At 25.0% G+C, this 10,433-nt stretch overlaps 1 protein-coding gene across 1 annotated transcript; it reads left to right on the top strand.

Moving 5' to 3' along the window:
* The first annotated feature begins 2,068 nt into the window (after positions 1-2,068).
* Positions 2,069-8,994, top strand: LOC145834774 (etoposide-induced protein 2.4 homolog). Its single transcript, XM_082942285.1, has 6 exons — positions 2,069-2,201; positions 4,135-4,241; positions 6,264-6,391; positions 7,317-7,491; positions 8,018-8,293; positions 8,656-8,994. The coding sequence occupies exons 1-6, from the start codon at positions 2,078-2,080 to the stop codon at positions 8,761-8,763; spliced, it is 918 nt and encodes a 305-aa protein (XP_082798411.1). The 5' UTR covers positions 2,069-2,077; the 3' UTR covers positions 8,764-8,994.
* Positions 8,995-10,433: the final 1,439 nt, after the last annotated feature.

Genomic DNA, 10,433 nt, shown 5'->3' with positions numbered 1-10,433 from the left:
GGCATAGTCGCGAGAACCGCTGTTGTAAACTAACCAAACAGGCTTGAGTGCACAGAGCTGAAGCAACTGTTTGTGGATAAATTCCATTAAATTAACAAAGCTAAATCATTTACATCTCAACGTCTAAGAAATTGTCAGCTCAATATAAGATTTTATTCTCTACGCTCGTTTTAATCAGTTTTAGCCAGTATTTATTTTGGCCATCATCAACAAAGTTGAGATGTGCTTCGCCATCGATAACAACAATGGACTTTACCATACGATCAACAACAACAGCATCAGAGAAAACCTACGACCGGTTTCGTCTTAATTAGGACTCACTAGACAGGAATAGTCGCGAGAAACCTATGTTGTAATCTAACAAAGAGGGTTTAAATGCAAAGCTTGTGGGTGAAGCCATCGCTTCAGTACTTATCTTATATCTTAGTACAATCTTATTCCAAAATAGCCACCAAGATTTCTAAGCGGAGATCCCCTAATTTGCAAATAGACTTTCATAATAACAACAACATCTTGTAGTTAAACTTAAATGCTGCAAAGTTTTAATAATTTGTTTTTAATTTTGTAGAAAAGCTGTTTTCATCATTTAATTGAATTTTTTAATTTCACTATGGTTGATTATATTTTAAATTATTTTTTTGGACCATAGTTTAAACTCAAAATAGTTCCTTTTGTAACTTTTGCCACTAAAATACTAAATAGATTGAAGTTTTTTTTTTTGTTTTCTTTCAAAAAAACTTCAGTTTATCTAGCTTGAACTTTGTAATAAATTTGATGTTAAGGTATTGAAAAATGATGTATAGTTTTATTTTAATAGTTTTATACTTTGTTGATTACTTGGAATCCCTAGATTTTTATTATTTTTATAAGGTTTTATCTTGGCCATCTGTTACTTCTTTGGCCATTGGACTGTTTTTGTATGATTGGTGATTAGGGTGCTTGTCAAAAATACAATTTTTTTTTTAACTATGAAGTATGTATACTTGGAAAAGATCAAAAACTACCTTGTACAATATTTTAACTTATTTTGAAAAACTTTTATGAAATTAATTTTGATTTTCTAAAAACACCTCAAAGTAAACTGCTTTGGACCCAAAAACTTAAATTAAGAGTTTTTTGCTGAAAGTTTTACATGTAGTAATTATCACAAAAACACACTGTGCATAATTTAAGAATATTCCATGAAAGTATGATGGAGGCTTTTTGTGATTTTTAGGAAAAAATCTTAAGATATAAGAAATTAAAAAAGAAAATGATAAAAAGTTACATAAGAAGTGCCTCCATGAAAATTTCTTTAAATCCTCTTTAACTCTGCAAAATGTGTTTTTGTGATAAACCATAATCTTCTATAAGTTTTTCAAATATTCCTGTTTGCAAAATTTAACTAAAAAAAATAAAAAAATAAAAAATGATATACCTACCTGCATCATAAAACATGCGTAGAACTTATAAGTTAACATATAAAAAAAACATCAGTTTTTAATAAATTAGTCACCATGCAATTTTTTTTATACTTCTTTTAAAATTTTTTCATGTAGTATTATTTTTTTTTCAAAAGTTCTACAATATAATATTTGTTAGTCTTGCAAAAAATGTTGCTTTAAAAGTTTATGTTTCGAGCATAAAATTTAGGAGAATATTGATAACAATGTCTATAAAAAAATTATCTTTAGATATCTGAATCAAAATTTTAAAATAATCAGTTTTATGTTTTTAAATAACTGTTATTCTTAACTTTAAAAACTTAAGTTTGGATTGATTATTGTTTATAATTTTCACAAGTAAACTTGTTAATTTAAAAAAAGCAGTGTTGATAAATTTTACATAGATCAAATTAGATTCAATTGTTAAAATTGAGCAACTTGAGCATTTAATTTTTTATAATAACAAAATTCACCAAAATATTAGTATTCTTATACTTTTTTAGTTTTTCAGTCGTTGAAAGTTATAAATAAGAAATTCTTTTAAGTTTTGTACTACTTAATTTTAAGTAGCTTAAAAAATGAATCTATTGCTGAAAATTTTGAACTTGATAAAGTTTATTAAACAATATGAAATTTTCAGAAGATATAATACAATGGCATTTTTAACCATAATCAAATGGTGTTTAAAAGGGTTTTACGATTCTGTATCTGGAGCATTGCTCATATTTACTCTTGATAAAAAACTCCACGAAATAGAAAAGAAACAAAAGCCAGATGGTAAAAAACTAATTAATTACTTCATTTATAATTTAAAAAATATTTTCACTTGTACTGAAAAAATTAACAAGTTTTAGCCTGAGCAATGAAAGTATGTTGTTTGTAATATTTGTATGCTACATTTTTGTTTTAAAGTTTTGTCATTACTATCATCTATATATCTTGTAATAGATATTTATAAAACTAAACTACTAAGTTGTTTATAAATGTAATATTTAAGATTAACAACTTACATATTACAAAAACTATAAACTACATGAAAATTTAACGTTTAACTTAATAGTGAAATCTTAATTAAAAAGTACTATGGTGAAACTTTATTAGAATTTTTTTATATTAGAATTTTTAAGTTTTTATCCAATCTTAGTTTCTAAAACCATAGTTTTCTATTTTACTAATTTTCAACAGTTAACATAAGTTTTTTTTCATTAAAACAAACAAGCAAAAGTATTTTTCATCTTGATCTTTCAAGTCATATTATGTTACTGCAATAAAAAAATATGTATATTTATAATAAAAAAAGAAAGAAGAAGATAAATCAGGGTAGCCAATTAACCTGATATTTTGAAATAACCTGGAATTTGAAAGTATAGGCAAAATAAACATAATATTGAACAAATTTTACACAAGCAGTAATAAAACTTAGAATAGATATAAGGTATGTATTATTTATTTGACTGTATAAAAAACAATAAGTATAATAGATATATAATCTCATATAGTCATCAGTAAAGCTAAAGTTTTTAACAGTGTTTAAGATAAATTTTGAATTTGAAAGTTTTATAATTGTTCTGACGTAGTAATAATGAAGGTTTTTTTTTGTACAGTAAGTTAAGTTTGAAAAAATACACTGATCTTGTTAGTTTAAGAAATTATGCATATTGAAAAGTTGTATTAGAAAAACGCGTTTGGAAAAGTTGTATTAGAAAAATGTTATTATTTAGAATTTTATTAAAAAAACATATTTTAAGTAGTATTACAGAATTCACTTTTTTTTTATTTTAAACAATTTTTACCAATTTAATTATATATTAAATATACAAAAAACTTTTACTTTCAAAAACCTGAAAAAATTTTAGATAAAAAATAACAGTAGCCAATGTGATAATTACAATTAACTACTAAAAATATAAAAGCTAAAAATTAAGCAATGTAAAAATATAATTAGTAATTAACTAAATAAGCTGTACAAGTAAATAAGTTATTAGAAATAGTTGAGTGCACAAATTTCTTTTGTCTACAAGGCTCAGTTTTAAAACATAAAATATGAAGTGGTTTTAAATTTTTTGAAAGATAATATCTTGTTTTTTTAGTTACTTTCAAATTAGTCAAATTGAAGACATTAAATTTTTCTAAGGCCATAGGGAGTACAGAATTTTTTTTACCAAGATTAAAATTTCTCTGATTTACTTGAGGACATAATATAAGATACTTTTTTTTGAAACTAAAAACATACAATAAACTTTTTAAAAATAATCAGCTTTATAAAAGCTTCCTTTACAAACCTATAAAAAAAAAAATTAATAGTCAATTTTCACATGATTTTGATGAGTCTACTAAAAGTTATATTTATCTTTATTTTTGAAGCAATTTGCTTTAAATTTTTAGGTAATGTATATTTCAATGTTATGATTTTTCTGGCCAAATTCAATTTTATGATGCTTAGAATGAGAATTTCAAAAACACTTGCATAAAAATTCTAAGAGATATACTTTCAGTAAAACATCTTTTTACTCTTTTAAGTTAGTGCTTTCCATATAGAAAATTTAAAACTTTGATTGCTGATATCTTAAAAGTTAATTTGAAATAACAAAGCAGTAAAAAGCAACCGGTAGATTAGTTATTAATATAGAAGTAAAACTACTAGTAAAGAGATATTCCCTATACTATTTTTAAAGTTTTGGTTGAAAAGAACTAATATAAAATATTGCAGCACCGTTCAAACGAAAGTTGCTGCTTAAAGCAATGCAGTGTGTTGGTGCAGCTGTGTTTATGTGGTTACTCCTTGTTGCTTTTCTCAACATGATTCCGATTGTACAGGTAATTCTTACTACACTAACTTATTTTGTTAAAGTAATAAATTAACTGCTTTAGTCAGTGAATTATAACTGATAGCAAAAATAAATTGAGCTAACTTGAGAAGTACAAATAAGTGATAGATTTTTGTTTATTACATCATGAACACATATATGTACTTTACATAGTATCAAAAATTTCATTACATTAATTAAAAGATAATGACATTGACTTTACCTACATTTTGTTTAATAAAAACTTTCTAATGTTCACTATGTGTCAAATACAGCTGCAATTAGTTCTACTCTTCCTCAGTCTTAAATAGCTTTATAATTTAAAACTACCATTACTCTAAAAAGTCTAATTTTTTGATAAGCCAGCTTTAATACAACTATTATCAGGTAAACTTTTAAATATCTAGTCTGTACTTTTAACTAAAAACAAAATGTTTATTTTATTCAAAAATAATTGATTGAAAGTTTTAACAAATTTAACGTGTATTATTTATATTTTAGTTACGGTATATGAGTTCAAAAATGTATAAAAATTGTCTTTATCTATCAATTTTTGTTTTGTTCAGTATTTTTTTTACTTACTATAAAAGTTTTTTAACTTTAACTATTTTATAAGTATATATTTCAAAATGAAAATAATTCTAGTTTCAGAAAACATTTAGGTCTCTATGAAAATAATTTTTTGCTTTTTTAGTTTTTATAATATTTTGATCAGTTTTTCTCAAAGTATTAAAATTTTTGCTTATATATCACTGTAGTGACAATCTTAAGCAGACATGAACACTTATTATACTTTTAATTTTACATTGATAACTGTTGTTCTGGTTTGAAATTAATTTTAAGTTTAAGTATTTTAGTACTTTAAAATCAGCATTTAGAACAAAACAACAACATGTATACCCTAACTTTGTATAATTCTTTTAGGTACTAAGTTTGTGGTGTACAACAAAACTCTACATGTGTATTTTTCTATAAACACTGAATAAGAGTACCAAATACACTATACCATGATTGACGTTTTTAATCTAATATAAACTTTAAGCTTTAAAAGAAAGTTTCCTAACTAGGATATTTCTAAGACATTTAGACAACAAAGATAATCTATACTTGTACAAATTAATGAATAGCTAATATGGTAGTGAATGTAATCACAAGAAATATTGCGTTTGTTTTACAAGATCTTAATAAAAAGCATCTATAAATTAAAAATTAAAATATCATGTTGCATGCTGCTAAAACGTTTAAACATGATCATTTTAATTTCAAAAGGCATTCCTTAAAAATATTGATTTTAAGTACAAATAAAAAAAATATTTACTTGTAATAAGAGCATTATTAAGTGTGCAATCTTTGATGATAATTTAAGTCTTTATCAAGATTAAAGTGAATTAGGTCTTTATATTAGGAATAGTAAATGACAAGCCAACTAACAATACTAATTACTATGGAGTGACCGACCGTTTTCTTATAAATATAAAATGCATACAGCCTATTTGTATAGAATAATGTAGATGATGGAAGTTAGTTTAAAAATGTATAAAAAATAATCTGATACTTTAACTTTAAATTATTTAAAGTGCACTTTTTTATAGTTGATAAAGGCTTTAAAAAGTTTCTGCTGTTTTGGTTTTTTTATTGAATTTTTAATAAAACTAACAAAAAGAAACCAAAATTATAAGTAAAAAGTCTTAATGTTTTTAGTATAATTATAATGTTAAAAAAAAGTGTTAGTTTTCATTAGGACAGTTGTAAACAAATGGTTGTACAGTTTTAATATGTTGATATGACATGGAATGAATTTTTTTTAATATTCAATTACTCATATATTTAGAATATAAAACTAAACCAGCCAAATTTGATAAGAATTATTTTTTATTTCCTTCAATAATTTTCTTTTTAATTTTGCAGTTAATAAAATATTATTTAGTAGTTATAACTTTTTAAAATTATCTGTTTTAGATATATTTCAATAAAATGTACTTATTTAAATGAAATTGATTTATAATGAGCTTACAACTACATTTTTTTACAGTTTGTAACTTCATTTATAAACCACAATAATGAAAAATTTTTCTGGATGAAGAGTTTGATTGAGTGGGTTTTTAGTATTTTAGTACTAGTACCTTTCAATACCACACTGAGATTAATTGCAAGTATATGGTTAGTTGTTCCAGTTAGTTGATGTAACTTAAAAAAAAATTGTTGTGTTATTCTTGATGTGGTGTTATTTACAATTTTTATAAATGGCTACTTATCTTTATTAAATCTTTTTTTTTGCTTTTAAGACAATAAATTATTATCTGAGATCATTAAAAACCAAATTAGCAGAAGGATATTAATTTTAATTATTCATTTTTTTAGCTGTTTTGATTAGAAATAAAATGACTAGGTTTAGCTGAGTTTCATACAAAGAAATATTAAGTTTTAGCAATTATTGAAGTGGTCAGACCGTATAATGTGTGGTTTGTCAAAATATTAAAGGACATAACTTGTCTCTACAAATTAAAAAATCAAACATTGCTTTCTAAATAAAAACTAACTTAAGAAGTATTAGTTTTATTTTCCTAATTCTCATACAAATACATAACACGTTTTTTTTTGCAAAATATAAGTAGTGTGTGTTCTAGCTGTATACAGACAAGGCACAACCAAGCACCTTTAAAATTTATTGAAATGTGCAGAGGTCTTAGAATTTATTTGAACAAAAAGGTAAACAAAAATATAATGAATAAATAATTTGTTTGCTGTATACATAAACTAAATGAGTTAATTTTTATCCATAGAACTGTAACATTTTGTTTGATGACACTTTTATATTGTACACTGGGTATTAATTCTTTTATTTTGTGATTGTGATTAAAATAAGCTAAACTTGTTTTTAACTAATTTTCTAACAGTTTTAACAACAATCAGTAAAAGTAACGAACTTTCAAGATACAAAATTTTAATCATAAGTATATACTTAAATAAAAAATGAGTCTAAAACACTTTATCGATCAAAAGCTTAATTTTGTTTAAAATGAAGAAAACAAAGTTGCTTTTGGACGTAAGACTTATAAGATTTTAATAGAATTTTTTTGAAAAGGTTCAACGATGTATCGACGATGACATACAAAGCAAGAGAAATAACTCATTCTGGACGACCTCTGCCAATTTCAAATTTGATAGCAGATCTCGTTTACACGGTGGTGTTTGAAATAATATTCTGCTTGCAATCGTCTGTTGCGGAAGCCTTGCTATCTTTCAACTGGCTCTTACAGGTTTGACTAAAATATGAAACTTAATTCTAAGTTTATCCATGTCAAATATCTCTCCTTGTTGTTTTAGTATCTTAATTGTCAACAGTTGTTTTACGTAATGTTACAAATAAAAACAGACAAAAACTTGTTCAATGTAAGCAGGTTTTTTTTGAGTTAAATCTTTTTTATGGAACTGGAAAGAATTTTGTTAGACGATAATAAAAAGATGTTTTACTTTTCAGTAAGGCATACAAGTACGACTTTGTAGGGCTGTAAGACTTACAAGTAAGGCGTCTGTAATACTGTCAACTACTGTTATTCACAAAACAGTTCTTAATTATAAAAAAAAATAGTTGCTTTGTCCTCACATTAATTTTAACATGCTCTTAACTAAATAAAGCCTAAGGTTATAATTTTCATATATAACTATTATTCAAAACTAAACTAATATTTAATTTCGCAGTGAACCAGTTACAACACAATGATCACGTTACAAATTTAATTCATGTTTTACTATCCCCGTTTAAACGCAACCCCCTTGAAACAGATGGTTTCGAGGATCGTGCACCAGTCCCTGCTGTTCGCCATGTACGCGTGCGAGTACAAGTGGTCCACCATGGGCCTGAAGCTGAACGAGCGCGTCCACATTCTGACCGCCAGCTGGCCGTACTACCTCGGCTTCGGCCTGCCCATGCACCTGCTGAACGAGGCGGCGTTGCGGTGCAACTTCTCCAGTTACGACCGGACGGCCCTCATCTGCTCCTACCTCGCCTTCTTCCCGTTCATGATCGTCAGCGGCACCTTCACGTCCGCTCCCACACAGGTGGCCGTGTTTATAGTTGTTAAGTTTTTTTAAAAATTTTGTTTTGCATGTTTATATTCAGCTACAGAGAATTTTTTAACAGCTTTTGTGATTGGTTTTTTCTTAACTTTTTTTTTTTTAAAGCTAATAATGTTTCGCCTTATTTTTTTTGAAATTTAACATTATCATTTGTTAATGTTAAAAATGGTGTCATTTTTTTTATCAAAGAATAACATAAATTAGTATAATGTATTTATCTTAACTTAAATAATAGAGTATATTTTTTTTATTCGAATTAATAAGTGAATAACTTTCCAACAGTAAATACAAATTATATTTGTAGGTAGGTTGTTCAATTGTTTTAATTTTGTTTATTAACACAGGATATTAACAAAAAGTGGGGGCAGTTCGCCATCGCCAACCCATCCGTACATGTTTGTGAGAAAATTTTTGGTCTGTTTTCCGGCTGGTTCAAAAAAAAGTTACGGTAAATTTATAAGATAATTTCATGAAAATTGGTTGTTTTAGAAGTTTAAATAGTGGTTTACATGTTTTTTATTTTCTTTATCAATTGTAAATGTTTTAAAGTTGTTATGAACTTATCAAAGTGTATAGAAATATTTTAAGGTCTTATCAATACAAGAATCAGCGAACTAATTAACTAAAAAAATCATTTTTAATAGTTATAAAGGTTTTTTTAGCGTAATTTTTTTTTTTTCATTTACTACAGTTAAAAATTATTAATGGTATTATTAGTTGGCTGTAGTTTTAGAATTTAATTTAAAATTCATAAGTTTATGTAAAAACTTTTAGTTAGTGTAACGAATTTAAAGATTATTCTGATAGTAATATTTTATTTTAATATTCATTGTTAATTCTTTAGAATAACTGTAAAACTTTTAAAAAGCTAGATACCGTATTTAATTTTGTTTTAGAGCATATTTGTTAAAGATATTCTCGTTATCTTCTGTATACCCAGAAAAAATATATATTTACAAACTTTTGTTATAAATTTTTTTAAACTACTGTACTAAATTTCTCAAGGCTTTACTGTTTTTTTCTTTATATTCTTAACATTCATTTTTTTTTATGTAAAACTTTATCACGTTAAAAAACTTAATAGATTATTATTTTTTCTTTTAGTTAACATCTTCAAATTAAAGTCTTTAAAGTTTAAAATGGTATAAAGCTTACATAATTTTAAAGCTCAAGTTTTACTGTTTAAAATAACACATTATTTTTCTATTAGTTAAAGAATATTTAAATTTCATTAGAAGTAGCAACTGTTTACCTAAATCTAAAACTTTCAATCATTCAAATTTTTGTAGACGAGCTTAATGTTAAAAGCAATAGTTAATATTTTGATGTGTCTAATAAATGCCAAAAACAAAGTTGTAATTATCTTTCTTCAAATTGTACGTTTTTTGCTCTCGTATATTTTGTTTTCTGTAATAGTAATATTTAAAAGTGTTACTTTTTTAGAATCTTATCCATGAGAATTTTCTTTAATTTATCGATATGTTTTCTTGCTTTTTTTATCGACTGATGTTTTCGTACTACAAAATAATAAATAAATTTTTCAAATTTACTTTTTAAAACATAGATTATATGTACGAACTCTTAATGTGTATAAAATTGTTTGTGTATATATTTCTAATGTTAAAAACGAAAATTTTGTATGAAGTTGACTGAATGGCTGCAGTAGTACTATCTTGGAAAAATAATTTATAATAAAGCAGTAGAGCACTAATATTTAAACTCAAATTCTTAAACCATTTTAAACCTCTCCCTTGACCCACATTACCTAATCATGAAATAGTACTTTTGTTTAATTAAATAGGTTTTTTTAAATTAATTAAACGTAATATAAACAGAAACCAAATGTTAGACAATCAAGTTCGAGCATTACTACTTGCAGAAACTGAGTAAAGCATTAATTCTAATTAACTTTTTACATAAATGTTTAAATTTTTTAAAAATCACGAGCTATAAAGATTTAAAGTTTTGTAAGTAATAACAAGTCTCTAGTTTTCGCTAACCATTTATTTAATATTTCTTCATTACTTAAGTTATAACTAGTTGTTGTCAATAATTTGTGTAATTTGAAATAAGATATTAAAATAAGCGCATACAACAAGATAACTATTTTATGTAGATTTTG

The sequence above is a fragment of the Thalia democratica genome, chromosome 4 (genome assembly GCF_965202585.1).
Source record: "Thalia democratica chromosome 4, ktThaDemo2.hap1.1, whole genome shotgun sequence".
Taxonomy (NCBI): Eukaryota; Metazoa; Chordata; class Thaliacea; order Salpida; family Salpidae; genus Thalia; species Thalia democratica.
The sequence above is the reverse complement of the archived record's forward strand: the minus strand, read 5'-3'. Positions and strand labels throughout refer to the sequence as shown.